At 38.1% G+C, this 17,901-nt stretch overlaps 1 protein-coding gene across 1 annotated transcript; it reads left to right on the top strand.

Annotated features, from left to right (window-relative positions):
• The first annotated feature begins 323 nt into the window (after positions 1–323).
• On the top strand, positions 324–1,795 carry LOC138894743 (uncharacterized). Its single transcript, XM_070179472.1, has 2 exons — positions 324–1,612; positions 1,789–1,795. The coding sequence occupies exons 1-2, from the start codon at positions 324–326 to the stop codon at positions 1,793–1,795; spliced, it is 1,296 nt and encodes a 431-aa protein (XP_070035573.1).
• The last annotated feature ends 16,106 nt before the right edge of the window (positions 1,796–17,901 follow it).

Genomic DNA, 17,901 nt, shown 5'->3' on the forward strand with positions numbered 1-17,901 from the left:
TCACATCCATTTCGACTACTACCATTCCGGTCTCATTGCATGATCAATCTTATCCACATGGGTTTAGTCTTTATTCCAACTATATGACTATAGCTGGATCTTCTGTTGCGCGCTCCCAAAGTGTGCCATTGACAACCAATCAAACAACCACTACTGATATGCCCGTCTTCACTATCCCACAGCCGACAGTGGTACAAAATAAAACTCATGAGTCACAATTTGCTACCCAGCAAGAACAATACTATTCTCCTGAGTACTACTCGTACCTATTTGATCTTCCTTCAAAGATTGAGAAGCCTACCCGAAAGATGGCATAAGAAGAAATGACCCAAAGAGTGAAAAGCTTAGAACAAAAGTTGAAAAACATGCAAGGGTCGTCAGGTCAGAAGAATATTACCTTCAAGAATTTATGTATGTTCCCCGGTGTTCGTTTGCCACTTGGTTTCAAGACTCCCAAATTTGAAAAGTATGATGGACACGGAGACCCCATAGCCCACCTGAAAAGGTATTGCAATCAGCTAAGAGGTGTTGGAAGAAATGAAGAATTACTAATGGCTTATTTTGGGGAAAGCCTAACAGGGGTAGCCTCTGAATGGTTTATTGATCAAGACACCTCTCACTGGCATGTCTGGGATGACATGGCCCGGGCCTTTGTCAGACAATTCCAGTACAACATCGACATTGCCCCAGACCGCAATTCCTTTTCTAACCTGAAGAAGAAATCGACTGAAAGCTTCAGGGAATATGCCATTAAATGGAGAGAGCAAGCGGCTAGAGTTAAGCCACCCATGGATGACCACGAGCTAATCACTGTCTTTCTTCAGGCTCAAGAGCCAGATTATTTTCAAAACATGATGTCCGCAGTGGGCAAGTCCTTCTCGGAAGCAATCAAAATTGGGGAAATGGTTGAGAATGGCCTTAAGACAGGCAAAATTATAAGTCAAGCAGTTCTCAAAGTTGCAACTCAGGCTGTCCAGATTGAATATGATAATTTTAGTGACACGAATGAGAAGGATGAAGAAACCATGATGACAATAAGGTCGAGAAGAGGTCCTAGGAGAACATCTCGAAGGTATGAGCAGCCTCATCAGGTTTCCGATGATTCCCCTGAGCACTACTATCCACCTCAGAACCCACAATACTCTATTTCTCTACTTCAGTATGTTGTCCAGCCACCAAGACACCCCAGAAGGCAAGCACCAGCACCGCAAAATCTCCACCAACCTTCACAAAATTTTCAAGTGCCCTATAACCCACATCCAAGCCAGGAGTATAGAGGGGAACAAAGGTTGAAAGATAATTTTACACCAATAGGAGAGTCCTATGCAAGTGTGTTTAAGAAATTAAAGCATTATGACATGATTGCACCTATTCCTCCAAATCATGTGGACCCACGTGCAAGAAGCTTTGACCCTTCTAAAAGGTGTGAATACCATTCCAATGCCCAGGGGCACAATGTTGAAAGTTGTCGGGATTTGAAAAGAGAAATAGAAAGGATTGTCCCGGAAAAACTGATTGTGATCCAAGATAATGACACCCAGAATATCACGCAGAATCCTTTACATACACATGATGATGCACACTTTGTGGGGATGATGTGTGGTGACATGGAGTATGAGAATCCTCTCGGGAACTTGCCGACTGAAATTGGAGAAGGCCATGGTGATTCTGATGAGCAAGTTTGTGGCTAAATGTCAAGCTTAGCAATTGAAAAGTCATTCCCTCCTCACTAGGAAGGAATCTTGGTAGCTTGTTTTGATATTTTTTCTATTATCTGGGTTATTCCAGGGTGTGATCCAGATTTTATTTGTTTTCTTGAGTCAAACCCTTCTATCCCTCTATTTTGTTTGTGTGAGTCTTGTCTGTTCGTTTTGTTGCTATTTTCATTAGCCAGGTTATTTTAGGGTTGTAACTCAGATTTTAGATTGTTTGTCTTGTTGTTTACTCAATGAAATACAGTTTGTCCTTTGTGTCATTCCATGCTTAGTTCTTTTCCCGCTAGTTTTAATGATATGACATGCATGCGGAATTTTTGGCCAGATCTTAGAAAACTGATTTAAGCTTGAATTGGATAAATAAGAAAAAGGAACTTTTGAGGATGAATAAAGAGTTGAAGCACTTTGGAATTAAGCTCGAATAAAATGACATGTGGAGGTTAATGATCTTTACCTTCAAATCATTGTGAAGGTCGGGTTTGAGGAAGAATCAATTGAAGTTTATTGGAAAGTTTGACATTAATGGGTGAAAAGTGTCTTCCGACCACGACACACCAAGAAGACAGACATGTTCATTAATGTTGTGTCGCGAAAGAAAACCATGATTGGCACTCTAGAGGCTAGGAGGCCCTTGTTCTGCTACCCAAACACTTTATACCCTTTGTTACACCTTTTGAGCCTGTGTTATTTTCTTTGATCACCCTCTTTTGGAATCAAGTTTAGAGTCAAAAGTTAAAAAAAAAAAAAAAAAGTTCATGCTCCCAAAGTACAAACTGGGAAAACTCTTAGAAAGTTCAAGTGAAAAAGAAAAAGAAAAAAGAACATTCGAAGGTCGATGCCCCTAGAAAATAGAAGCTAGGGCAGTTTGTTTTGAAAACAAAAAAAAAGATAGAAGGAAAAAATGAGAACAAAAGAACGAAAAAGAAAAAGAAAGAAAGATGAAAACATTAGTTAGTTCAGAGATGTGAACTACGTTAGACCTGATTCCTTAAAAAAAGGATACGTAGACAGCCTTACATGGTTCGGTCCGACCAAATAAGAATTCAAAAAAAAGAAAAGAAAAAAATCCAAAAATCCAGTATCAGAAACTGGGACAAAGATTTTATTCCACTTTTGAAAGAGTCGATTCCAAGAGTTCTAAGTCTACAACCCCTCATCTCGAATCTACTTTGAGCCTTCATGTCAACCCTTCTTTTTAACCCTATCCAAAAACCTTCCAAATAAAGACCTCCTGATATGCCTTCAAGAATTCCAAGAGAAGCATGAAATGAGCAAAAGTTGTCACGCGACATAGAACACTGTCAAGTTGCTCACATAAGAAAGCAAAAGAAAAAGAAAAATGAGAGAGTCTTACTAGTGAAAACCCTCACGGGCACTGTAAGGCGACAATAAGCAGAGATAAATAAATGAGAGAGGCTTGTTGGTGAAAATCCCTCGGGGCACCACTAGTCGAAAGTGAGTCGTGAAGCTGATGCAAAGGATTGGCACGAACAAGCCCGACTTCAAAGTTTATAAGAATAGTAAAAGGAAAGATTGGATTAGTTTGATGGATCGGCCATTAAGTCTAAAATGCATGTCATGATTTATTAAGGTTAGCTATTAAAAAAAAACTCTTCCTTATGTCCTTCTCGACAGGGGTATTTCTTGTTAATACCGTTTCTTCGCACCATTGCGTCCCTTCACTCTGAGTCAGTCCTTGTCAAAACAAGCAAGAAAAGATTTTAAAATCTGCTACCATCTTTTCAATTGCACAAAGTAAATTTGGCCAGCACAGTCAGGTGTTACAGTCAACATGCCTTGAGGATTCATGCAAAGGCTTCCCCCTAAAATACCCCCCCCCCCCCAAAAAAAAAATACCCTTGTCAGCCTACTTGGCTAAAGCAAGCAAAGATAACCTCGAGGTTGATCAGGGGCTCTGGCTCTCTATAGTACTGAACAAGAACTATGAAGTGTGCACATCATGCAAAAGACACTTACCAGTTGTGATTCTCTCTAACAGACAAATTGCTCAAAAAGCAAAAAGACATTCAAGACATAGAAAAGGTCACCTAAGCAAAGATCTCCAGTTGGGATAAGGCTGATTGAGCCATAAATACAAATGGTACTGGGTGTGAAACGATCAGGGATGATGTAAAGTAAAAAGTCTCTTGAAACCGACTCAAGCTGATTGAGGAAAAGCCAAGCTGCCCAAGACTCAAGGCCACAAACCGACCCCCACTTTTAAAACTGACAAAATTTCCTTTGTTTGAAACAGGAACAACGCAGTGCAAGGAAAGTGGTTCAAAAAAAAAAAAAATAAAAAAGAGAAGAGAAGATCCGACAAAGGGAAATTTCTCAAATATTTGCCTTTATTTGTCTTGCTAGTGTGCATAAAATATTGCCATTGCTCTTCACATTTTTCCTCCTAGGATAAAAAGTCCTAGTCTGATGGATTTTCTCCCAATAAAAATCTTAGTCTGATGAATTTTTCTCCTAAGATAGAAAACTTAGTCTGATGAATTTTCTCCTTGGATAGAAATCTTAGACTGATAAATTATTCTCCTAAGATAGAAAACCTAGTCTGATGAATTTTCTCCTAGGATAGAAATCTTAGCCTGGTGAATCTTTCTCCTAAGATAATAAAAAAGGACCTAGTCTGATGAATTTTCTCCTAGGATCAAAATCTTAGTCTGATAAATCTTTCTCCTAAGATAGAAAACCTAGTCTGATGAATTTTCTCCTAGGATAGAAATCTTAGTCTGATGAATCTTTCTCCTAAGATAACAAGGAAAAAAACCTAGTTTGATGAATTTTCTCTTATGATAGAAATCTTAGTCTGATGAATCTTTCTCCTAAGATACCAAAAAAAAAAAGAGACCTAGTCTGACGAATTTTCTCCTAGGATCAAAATCTTAGTCTGATGAATCTTTCTCCTAACATAAAAAAAAAAAGAGGACCTAATCTGATGAATTTTCTCTTAGGATCAAAATCTTAGTCTGATGAATCTTTCTCCTAAGATACCATAAAAAAAAAAACCTAGTCTGATGAATTTTCTCCTAGGATAATAAGTTTAAAAAAAGGGAAGTCTGGATTAAAAAAAAGGTCAATTTTTAGTTTTCTTAAGTTATCAATCTTTAATTTTCTTGAAATCAGGGGTCCCGCCTAGAGAATAGGGTTAGTTTTTAGTTTAGTCAAGCTTAGTTTATAGTTTTCCGCAAGCTCAATCTCAAATTTAGGAGACACACTTCCTAGTTTGGATTTTTCAGATTTTTATTTCTTTAGGAGACGCATATCCTAGTCGAGTCTTCAATTTTACTCTCATCATTGCATCATTCATCAATAGCATAGGTGATTTATAGTTGTGCTAACAACTTACAAATCTTCCTAGTGCAAGCTGGGGCAGAAAAGTTTCTTTTATTTTGTCTATTTTGTTGTAGTATCAGGCACCCACCTGGAAAACGAGGGAATTCATTTCAAGTTTTTAAGTCAGCAGGCGCACACCTGAAGAACGAGGAAAGTCATTTCAGAATTCAATTTAAGTTATAAGTACAGAAGCTCGCCTCAAGAATGCAAGTCGACAGTCCGAGATGACCAAAAGAAGAAGGCTCAATCCAGAATAAAAGAAAAAAAAGAAGTGAATTCAAAATGTAGAAGCAGATGAAAAGATATGGGCTACTCAAGACATGACTGAAGTCGCAAGCTTTTCATGCCCCGTCTTGATCCGAAGAAGCTGAAGAGATGAATCTGCACCTGCAGCTAGCAAGCATCAAGGTTCAAATCAAAAGTCTGCATGAAGAACCATTCAAGACTCAAGGTCAAGCTTCAGAAGACTTATAGATAGGAATCTTGTAACTCATAGCTGACATGCTTAGTTAGTCTTTTTCATTTTTGATTTTGATGTAATAACAGGATCGCGGACCGGAACCTCGATGGAACGGTATCTCACTCGACTCTCTCATCCTCTCCACACACTCCATCACTTCTGAACTACACGTGGCCTGATTCCTTTATAGCCAAGGATATGTAGGCAGCTCATATACCAGGGCTCGGTCATAATCTTTTTGAATAAGTGTCGGGTCAGAAATCAATTACGTCGCTTACTTGTTTCTTTACTCAAAAACACTTTGTGTTTCCAAGCAAAGAGGGCCAGCTGTAAGCACGTAATTTTTGACCAACACATTAGAATTACCTTTAATAGTCCTAGTATTTTTTAGAATATTTATTTGAGTTTATTTAATTAGGATTTCACTTTATTATTAATTTTAATTCTATTTTTTTTAAAGCACAAAAATTGAAAAATACAAAAATAGTTTCATTTTTCTCTATTTAATTTAGGTGTTAGGTATTTTTAGAAAGATATTGTTTTTATTATTATTTGAAAATACCAAAAAAATATGTTTTGTATTAATTAGTATATTTTGATAGTATTAGTATTTTTTTATTTTTTTTTGTTCAATGAGTAAGAATTAAATTTGGACCAATTGGGAGCTCATTTTCGTATTTTGGTGGCCCAGCAAGACAAAGGCCTATTCTTCCCAATCCCTTTTAGCCCAAACCCTTTTCTCACCCATCAAACCCCTCCCTTAATCATAGCCATTGATCTACTTTCATCCAAAGGCCAATACTCACTCCTCACTACCATATAAAAACCAAATTAACACCCAAAAACCCTAGGCTAATTCCCCCACTTCAGACACAAAAAACGGCAGCCATCACCTTTCTCCAACTCCAAAATTCCAGTTGTTTTCCCTCCCTTCTTCAGATTTTGATCGTCTCATTATCTACACATAAACACACACACGAGAGATCTGAGAGAAGAGAGGTCAGCTGCCGCTACCCCCCAATCACTCTCCATCTCTCTTTTTTTGCCGCTGCTCATCAGCTGCTGGCCATCCACCATGGAAACAACTACCAAACCACCCCTAAACAGTCCAAAAATACCCAAAACAGTCGATGTTAAGTGAGGTCTCCGTTCAAACTTCGGCGAGGTTTTCCGCCGAGTTTTTTGTCTCAGACTAAGGTTAGATTCCATTCTTGTTCATTTTTTAATAACTACTGTCAATGTGCTTACCTTCTTGGAATTCGGTGAAGAGTGGTAATACAAATTGTGACTTGTGGTAAATGCACAGTCTTGCATTATAATACTGAAATTAGATTCATTATTTCTTGAAACTGGTTAACTTCAATTTCAGTTGCGATTCACAAGGATAGTTCTGTTTTAAAAAATGGGAAAGAGAAGTATTTTCTTTTACTGTTGATAAGTAAATTATGCAATTTCAGTCATCTTTTGGCTACTTTCTTTTGGGTATGAAGAGAATCTCCACAATTGTAACAAAAGATAATTTTTTTTTTGTTTCTTGAATTACGTTAGTTCTTGAAGTAGCCTACCCTTTTCTTATTACATTTTTATTTTTGTTTAACAAAATTGCATGTTAAACAATAGCACATAATATATAGTTCATGAGTGGTGTTAAGTCAGAAGAATGTATAACTCTTAAGTCTCACGATAATTTGTAACTTAGAAAAATAATTAACTTGAACATCGTAGCCTGCTTTAGGCGTGTTGTTTAAATAAATTATCGTGGTGTGGTCACGATACGTAAATTCCAATTCGGGTGTGCATTTCATGTGACCCGACCACAACTTCAAATAATAATAAAATAAACATATCGTAAATCGCGGGTGCATTTCATGTGGCGCAGTTCGCAACGTATACCAAAATGACAAGTGTACGACATCGTGACTTGTTCAAGAAATAATTCCATAAATACTAAAAGCGGTTAAAAGTTAAAAAATGCACAATAGGTTCTAAATATGCAATTAATCAGATAATTAGGCCAATCATTAATAGTTGAGCGACCGTGCTAAAACCACGGAACTCGGGAGTGCCTCACCCCTTCTCTTGGGTTAACAGAATTCCTTACTCGATCTTCTGTGTTCGCAGACCATAAATAAGAGTCAATTTCCTCGATTTGGGATTTTAAAATAAACGGTGACTTGGGACACCATAAATTATTCCAAGTGGCGACTCTGAATAAATAAATAATCTCATTTCGATTTATGTCACTTTAATTGGAAAAACTCCCCTATCCCCCTCGGGAAAAGGAGGTGTGACAGAGGGAAAGAGTCCTTAGGGCATGCCTTGTTTAAGTCTTTATAGTCTACACACATTCTTAATTTATTTCCCTTTTTAGGGACTACTACTACGTTTGCTAACCAATTCGGGTACTTAACCTCCCGGATGGACCCAATTTTAAGGAGTTTAGATACCTAATCCTTGATGAATGCATGCTTGACTTCGGACTAAGGCCTCATTTTCTGCTTGACCGTATGGAAATTCGGATCTAGGTTCAGCTTGTGAGTAGTTATCTCCGGCGGAATTCCTGTCATATCGAGGTGGGACCAAGTGAAACAACCTATGTTAGCTATAAGGAATTGAATGAGTTTTTCCGTAAGCTCGGGACTTAACCCCGTGCCCAGGTATACCTTACGATCGTGCATGCGCTCAATCAATATGACTTGTTCCAGTTCTTCGACCGTTGATTTGGTGGCGTCGGAATCGTCAAGGACTATGAAAGACTTGGGAACTCTGTAGTTGTTGTCCTCACTCATCCCTTGCTTTTCCAGTTCGATCAAGGCTGGTGTCGGTAAATGCTATTTGGTTTCCTCTTTGGCCATCGGATTTAGACCCTTCGATGTCGAAAGTGCGGATACCCCTGATCACCTCATCGACCGCGAACATCTTCTTTGCAGCCGGTTGTTTCCCATTAAATGTTTTATCCCCCTTAGTGTAGGGAATTTCAGCACCTGGTACAGCGTCGAGGGTACTGCCCTCATGTTATGAATCCACGGTCTCTCGAGGAAAGCATTGTACCTCATGTCTCCTTCGATCACGTAAAACTTTTCCTGTATGGTTCCGGCGGTGTTCACCGGTAATGTTATTTCCCCTTTAGTAGTCTCACATGCCATGCTGAATCTGTTCAGAACTCTGATGGCATGCACAATTTGGTCTTGTAGACCTAGTTATTCCACGACCCTCGATCTAATGATATTGGCCGAGCTACCTGGATCAATTAACACACGCTTAACTCGAGATTTATTCATGAGTACAGATATTACCAGTGCATCATTATGGGGCTCCATGATGCCTTCAGCATCCTCGTTGCTGAAAGACAAGGTTTCTTCTGGTACGTAATCTCGAGTCCGTTTTTTCCTCGTGATGGATACTTTGGTGCACTTTAACATCGGCCCCTGGGGACATCGACCCCACCAATGATCATATTAATGACGTGCTGAGGATCCTCTTGCTCGATCTGCTTACTAGAATCTTTATTCCTGAAATGGTTTTTGGCTCGATCGCTCAGGAACTCTCAGAGATGTCCGTTGTTGAATAACCAGGCTACTTCCTCTCTCAATTATCGACAATCCTCTGTTTTGTGGCCGTGAGTTCCATGATATTTATATATTAAGTTGGGATCCCTTTGGACTGGATCAAAATGTATAGGTCGGGCCTGTAATGACCCGACCGGTCTTTTTATAGTATTAGCCCAAAATCCCTATTTATTGCTTGCTCTATTTTATTTTGTGGCTACGTGACTCGCTGGGAGGTTTGGTTTTTGGTTTCGGAGTGAAATAGGACACATAATTCCTAAAATGGAAGTTTAAATCGTAGGAATTGAACGTAGTTCTAATTGTGTGAAGACGACTCCATAATGGAGTTTCGACAGTTCCAATAGCTCCGTAGGGTGATTTTGGTCTTAGGAGCGTGTTCGGATATTGAATTGGAGGAACGTAGGTCATTTTAGCGTCAATTGGCGAACGTTGGTGTCACGGCCCAAAATCCCACATCAGGCGTCGTGATGGTACTTAGTCTCTAAGACTAGGTAAGCCGATTTCAATTTCATTTCCAGCCATTTATTTTTAAAATAGATAATCGAAACCCACAACAGAAATAATTATAACAACCTCCTAAGGCTGGTAATACTGAGTCACGAACTCTAACTGAATATATGTAATGATCTCAAGGATCGAATATATAATATTGTTTGAATAAGAGTTGACAGTACAATAAAATAGAAAGACTCCAAGGGGCTGCGACGACCAAGCAGCTCTACCTTGAATCCTTGCGATCAACACACTAACTCTTCCCTAGTCTGATATCTCCAATATCTGGCTCTGCACAAAAACATGCAGAAGTGTAGTATGAGTACACCACAGTCGGTACCTAGTAAGTATCAAGACTAACCTCAGTGGAGTAGTGATGAGTTACAGTCAAGACACTCACTAGTCAAATAACCTGTGCAATATAACAATATACAATAGTACTGAAAAACAACTAGCAATGATAGCAACAAAAATCAACCAGTGATATAAACATCAAGGCAACAAGAACACCATGATTATTACTCAAATGAATAAGGAATACAAGTACAACCAATTAAACAAGTCCTTCAAATATAAATCTTTCACATATAATTCTTTTGAATAATACCTTCCGAATATATTTCTTTCAAATAAATATCTTTCGAATATAAAATTCTTTCAAATAAATATCTTTCGAATATACTTCTTTCAAATAAAAGTCACTCTGTGACACCTCATTTCATAATCATAAAACACGGGTCTCAACCCACTTTCATATTTCCATGGCATCCTGTGCCCATATTTCTATCAAAACCGCACGGACAACTCACGTGTCAATAATAAAAATCATCATATTTTCCTCGGCGCCTCGTGCCCGCATTTCATATTACATCTGCACGGACAGTTCACGTGCCAATAACATAATCATTATATTTCCCTGGCACCTCGTGCCCACATTTTATATCACATCTGCACGGACAGTTCACGTGCTAATAACATAATACGCCCGACAGTAGCCACAGGCTCACAATTTCAACATAGATCAGACTATTATCAAGTTTACCGAAATAACAAGATAAATTGCACAAGATATAAAAATAAACATAAGGAAAATCACAACATCACATGAAACTTACCAATGCAATAACCCCACATCATTACATAAAAAAAAAATACCAACACAATAACCCCACATCATCACATATTATCCCTGATAATAGCCACACTTATCTCTCATATAGCCACCCTTATCACTCCTATAATAGCCTCCCTTATCCCTCCGCCCTGACAATATCAATAGTCACCCTTATCGCTCATATAGCCACCCTTATCGCTCTTATAATAGCCTCCCTTATCGCTCCGCTTAATAGCCTCCCTTATCACTCCGCCCAGACAATATCCCAATACATATAACAACGGTGAAATGCCACCCTTATGCCGCATAATGTCAATAATGGAATGCCATACTTATACGCCGCATAACAGTAACCCAAATCACACAGAATATTATCACAACAGCACAACATCATCAACTCGTATTTACAAATTGCTCGTAGGCCACAACCTTTCCAAAGGTACAACAAAGATAATTAATTTCAGAACAGATAGTCCATGGCTCAACACAATGCATATAAAATCTCAAAACAACAACAAGGATGGGAAAATAACTCAGCATAGGACAACGCCTTCTTTAATTTAAATTTTAGATAAATATATAAACGCCTCAATTTAAACATATTTAATTCACTATTTGCAGATGAAAAATCCATAATGTGATTATTTCCAAGAAAAATCAAATAAGCAAACACACGGAATTCATATAAAAATCCCAGTGGCAATCACACCAAATTTTCATATAAAATACAAACTCGACAAACAAGGAATGAGGCATGACAAATCAAAGATTTACTAAGTTCCAACAATTTTCCAATTTAATACATAAGGGCATCTACGAATTTCAACCGATATAATTTGCACATATAAACCAAGAACGTACTCGTCACCTCGCGTACATGGTTTTCAATTACACAATTTTCACATAAGACTCAATTCCTAAGGGGTAATTCCCTCACTCAAGTTTAGGCAAGATACTTACCTTTTTGAAGTGTTACACCCCATGTTTTTGTACGTGAAAGTACGTCGTAAGTCAATTGATGTAAGTTTGAAAATGAGATCCTCTTTGAAAGTATATAAAGTAAGTTAATCATATTACCTCAGAGTTTACAAATATTGAAGATCATGAACAACAAGTACAAAGAGGGTTGGAAGGTTCAGAAGCTAAAGGAATTGAAGAAAATAATGTTTTGTCGAAAGTCGACAAGTTGGGAATGTTATAGCATGTACTTTTGGGGTGATACCAGGGTGTTTAACATGATAAGGAGGTTATGTTATGAGTTATGTTAGTCGTATGATAGTCATGTGTTATGTTTTGTAGTCAAGCAAGTGGTGGAACAAAAGTCGATAAAAGTCATCATAAGTTACGTTCATAAGTATTACTGAAACTTTGGGTGGAATATAACTGCGATTTTCTCCCAATATACTTAGAGTTATGGGGTCTTCCACAACATCAAATTAAATATCTATGAGTCTATTTTCTAACGCATTAAACCGTTTTTCAATACGATATCGGAGTAGAGAGATATGAGCATTTTTGCGAGGCTGCGCAGACTGTCACCTACTTGCTTAAATGAGAATCCAAAAATGGGCCAGTTCGGATCGTCCAAAAATGGGCCAGTTCGGGTCTTCCAAAGAGGCCTTTTTAATAGCCTATCCCCTTCATATATTATACTTATAATAGGGCAAAATAACCAGATGTAATCTCTGCAAAAATCTCCCAAAAATTGCCCACAAATCCCAATTGATTTTCTCTCCCTTTCAAGTTCTAATTGGAGGTAAAGCCTAAAGTTTGAAGAACCAAGATAGGAGCTGAGTTATCCAACAAATAAAGTAAGTTTACTGCTCTCTTTTATACATTTATTTCTGCTGTATATGCATAGTAAGTCGTTCTATATTTGTAAGAACTCACGGGATGGTGATCGGAAGCCGTGAGTTCGAGTTATTCACTTGTAGCGGACTGTTTTGTGAACTGTTTTGTGTTGCTGTTGGGCTGCGTATTTTACTACTATTTTGTGGAGTTTGGAGGTGTAAGGGTGTGGAGAAATACCACATAAATGCAGGGTGGTGGGATGGTCGCTCGTCGTAATATTTTCGGGTTGTTTGACACTACTACAGTGGTCATTTTGTGTATGAAGCGATTGGGGTGTGTTGGGCTGTTTTGTAGTATTTTGTAGTGTATATAAGCTTGGAAAATAATGTATATAGGTTGTTATTGTTGCGTTCTTGTGTTGTTGGTATTATCGTGAATTTGGAGGAAGTAAGGATTATAGGGGAGATGCTGCCCATTTTAATACAAAATAAGTTTGTCGTTCGTTGTGCGATAGTTGTACCTTTTGTAACTTAATGATAGTATTATTATCATTGTTGTAGATTAAGATGCGAAGAGGCGAGTTCAACTTGGTGATTGAAAAGATTGTGATAAGGTATGTTAAGGCTAAACCTTTCCTTCATTTTGGCATGATCCCGTAACTATATATGTTTGACAACGAGACATAAAGAGAAGTTCGTATTCATGAATTTATTCACATTAACCTAGTCTCAGAAGTTAAAATGTTCTCCCTTATCGGGACTTTATATTAAGTTTAAGTATTGTTTTCTTCCAGTCAAGAGAGCAGAGGGTCAATATATATATACAGTATTACAATATTTTCACCACCATCGAGCTATAATCAATGGGCGGGCCCCTATTGGGCAACCTCTAATCAGATGGTAAGTTATATACCGAGCCTACTGTGGCCGAACACCTATGAGCGAGCCCAGAATAGCCGAGATACAGAGGATAGTATAGCCAAACACCTATGAGCGAGCCTACTACGGCAGAGAAGTTACACATATCGAGCCTTATAGGGTCGGACAACTACTTTACTTAATATATTGAGAGAGATGAGTCAATATCAGCAGGTAAGCATATCTTCAAATTATATTTGACTCCCAGGTACTTTCACTTATTATATTATCAGTTCAGTTTTAGATTTTAGTTCTCTTGTTGCCTTACATACTCGGTACATTATTTCGTACTGATATCCCTTTTGCTGGAGATGCTGCATTTCATGCCTGCAGGTACTAATAGACAACTGGATAGACCTTCCTAGTAGACAAAGTCAAACATCAGCTTGGTTGGTAAGCTCCACTTCCTCAGAGTTACCAGGTCAATACCTTGGAGTCCATTTTATATATACAGGTTTGATAAGTAGGTCGAGGCCCTGTTCCGGCCATGATACAATTCAGTTATTCCTAGAGGCTTGTAGACGAGTCCTGTACATTTTTTTATATCATTATTGTGGATTTACCAGCCATATGTAGATGTTTAATTTGTTATTGCTGGTTGTAGACGTTATTTTTAGATGATTCAGAATATGATCTCATCGGTCTAAGTTGAGGGTTACCCTCCAGAGTTCACAGTTACAGAGTGGTACGCTCGGGACGAGTATGGAACCAAGTGCCGGCCACGCCTTTTCAGGTTTGTGGCGTGACATGAAGTTAGGCCGATATTCCAAAATAGCTTTCTCACGTGAATTGACCTCCGGACGGCTCCAATCGTTCTTGAGCTTTCCTTACATTACTTACGAGGTTCCAGAAATCCTAGAAACTTCAATCTATTTAGAAACATAACAAAAGTAAACCATGATTAGGAAGTATTCATGGTTTCAGCTCATTTGAGCATTTTATCGAACACTAGGTGTGCGAATTTGGTTACAAGGTTCTTCTACAAGATTTCCTTCACTCCACAACCCAATCCTTACTTATTTGAGCTCAACAAATATTACCACAAACCTAATTGGTACAAGCATATATGCATAATACTCTTACACCCAAATATCATACTCCCAATCACCCATATTTTACCCCAAACTCGAAATTGAAGACTAGAAGTTTGAATCTTACCTCTTGAGTGAAGATCTTGTGAGATTTTCTTATTCGATTTCAAGGCTTGAACAAGATCTTGGTGAATAAAATACTTCATCTACTTCCTCTCTCTAAAACACTCTCACTTCTCTCTAAAATCATCAGATATTTTCACCAAAATAAGCCACAAAGCCTATTTATCAAAATGGGGTCGGGTTATGAAAATAGGAAAATTAACCCCCCAAACTCAGGTTTGCGGTCGCACAATGGACCGCATAATGGGTATGCGGGTCGCACAATGGATCGTAAAATTGATGCCCAGAACTGGGCTACACTGGTCAGGTCTGCGACCATTTTGCAGTTCGCAGACCACTTTTGCGATCGCATAATGATTCTGCGGTCGCACATCTGACCGCAGAATCACATTCTTCCATCCTTTGGTAATTTGGTTATAACTTCTTGTAGGATTGTCCAAATGACGAACGGTTTGAAGTGTTAGAAACTAGACTCGGCGATATTTTATTTTATAGGTTTTCAATCATATAACTCCTTATATATATGTAGATATGCTCGTCAAAAGTTTGGTCTTATGCGTACTCATTTGGAATTTTAGTCTATCATATAATTTTCAACTTGACTTGGACTTAGGGCTCTTCTTAGACCCCACACCACTTATAATATGTCTCGTACACTTATTATCATATCCAATTGATATCAATTATATTAGTAGTCATCTTCTGCACACAAAATAATATAATTAGAATACATCAACTTTCTTACTAGCGCTTAAGTACTTCGAAATTTTTCGGGGTGTTACAGTTGGAAAATTGGATTTTTGACCGGGAGTGGACTTTCTGATATCGGAGTTGGATTCCGATTCCGGAAGTTGGAGTAGGTCTGTAATGTCAATTAAGACTTGTGTGAAAAATTTAAGGTTCAATCGGACTTGATTTGATAGGTTTCGGGGTCGAATGTAGAAGTTAAAAGTTCTAAAGTTCATTAGGCTTGAATCGATGTGCAATTTAAATTTTTAGTGTTGTTTGATGTGATTTAAAGGCTTATATTTATAGTATGTAATTGCTTTTGGGACTACGAGGCGGTACCTAGGGAGTGCCCCCTGTAGTTTACCTCTATTGGTTGTGTTGTTACCTTTACTGTAATTCCTCATTGTTAAATTCTCAGTCGTTTCATTATATTATTATATCTTATGCCTTGTTTCCTTTTTATTCGAGTAGGGCCCCGACCTGACCTCGTCACTATTCTACTGAGGTTAAACTTGAAACTTATTGGGTACCGTTGTGGTGTACTCATGCTACTCTTCTGCATATCTTTTTGTGTAGATCCAAGTTCTTCCTACCAGGCAAGATACCAGTGAGATAGCCTGTACGTGGAGACTTCAAGGTACATCTGCCAGCGTCCGCAGGCCTCGGAGTTCACTCTATCATTATTATGTTATTTTTCTTTATTCTCTTTAGACTTTAATGTATAGAGACTTAGTATTTTCTCTTAGAAGCCTGTGACTTATTTCTACCAGGTTTTGGGAGTTGTAATTATTTGAATCGCGGTTTCTATTTACATTTCATGTGTTGAGGTTTGAGTTCAGTTTATATTTTGTTGTTCCGCACAAATGTTAGGCTTACCTACTCATAAAGATTAGGAGCCATCACAACATCGTACAGCGGAAAATTTGGGTCGTGACAAGGCCACTTGGTGTCTTTGATGTATCCGATGGCAGACACGATAGCAGCAACATCGACGTTGAAGTTGTACTCCGGTAACCTCGGTGCTTCCTTAGGCCCGATGGGCCTATCGACACCGTTTTTGCTCATGAGTCCCCAGTTATTTTGACCTTGGTCGCTTCTCCTTTCAGTTCTCACAGGGTTCCGTCCATACCCGTTACCTCAGTGAAGCATTCACCCTCGATCCGGGATCATCGTGGACAACTTTGACGAACGAGAGAAAAAGCTTACAATAACAGTGAAAATAGTAGTATATTGCTTTGGAATGCGTGTTACCCTCTGCCTCACGAATTATCAGACCCCCTTTATATAGTAGGAGCATTCTACTCTAAATACAACTATATAAAAAGTAAAAAAATCTTTTGTTTAACTGATTGCTGGTTCTACATCGATACGTGCCGAGATCTGTGCCATGATATCCGGCGGGTCACGGATATTACGGCCTTCTGTTGGTCGTGCTTGATTGCCCGATAATATTCTTCGAAGTCTCTCAGTATTTGGATCGATCTCGAATCATGACCCCGATATTCTCGAGGGCAGACAATCGGCCCCCGGACTCTAACTCGATGAGACCCTTGCTTCGATTCCGATCCTTCGCAATCATATCTCAAGCTCGATTTACCTTATTAGAGGCGGAGTGTATCATGAGATCGGGTTTTTATATTTATATATATATTCAAACTTCTCTCCTTTGCCATGTAAATAAATACTCAATGCATGAAAGATGAAGGAATGTTTTCGACCTCTTACACTTTTCGTATTATTATTAAGTGCTGTACTTTTCATAATCATGCTTCCCCATGTCAACAAGAAAAAAAAAGAGAATCAAGCTTTCTTTCTTCTCACTTGGTTCATGCAATACTATCCGGGGATTTAAATCTTATGAGTTCAGAATTGTAATCTTTGTAAGTTATTGAGTTATAAATTAATAAGTTGTACATATTCAATAAATTTATTAAGACAAATACATAATTTGAACAAAAGCTACAGGGTTCGGCCGAACCCGCATCCCGTACTCTACCTCTGCCACAGATACTATCTAGTATAATCAAAGAAGAGAAGCGAGACATGAAATAAATGTAACTAGCGTTTGGACATAAATTTGGCTGAAACTTGAAAAAAAAATTTTGAAGAATAATTTTTAAAAGTTGAAATTGTATTTAGACATGCATATAATTTGAAAAAACTTTGAAGTTTTGTGAGTGGAAGAAAATTTTTCAATAATTTTTGGGAACTTTGAAAAAATATTTCAAATTTTTTTCAAAACTGATTATAATCTATGATCAAAATATGTTTTCACAAAAAAATTGAAAAACTTTTGCCAAATCTATATGACAGAACTGGAGCGTAATTACTCAGTAACATTTGTTTCTTTAAAGCTAACCCCTGCGTACAACAAATAATAATGGGTAAGTGGCCAACTTTGGGTAGCGTGGACTTCACTCTTGGAATCCAATAATTTAGCCACCTCAAAAATGGAAAATCAGAAATGACATTTCTATTATGTTGTACAAAGTCAGCCGCAAAGGTTCGCTTCCGGCAACGAGTTGGCACTTCATAGAGAAATTGGCGGCTTCCTTTACGAAACAATTTTCCACTTTCAAGATATTAATGCTTCGTCTAGAAAGCACTAACGTTACCAT

This window comes from Nicotiana tomentosiformis, chromosome 6 (genome assembly GCF_000390325.3).
Source record: "Nicotiana tomentosiformis chromosome 6, ASM39032v3, whole genome shotgun sequence".
In the NCBI taxonomy this organism is placed as follows: domain Eukaryota; kingdom Viridiplantae; phylum Streptophyta; class Magnoliopsida; order Solanales; family Solanaceae; genus Nicotiana; species Nicotiana tomentosiformis.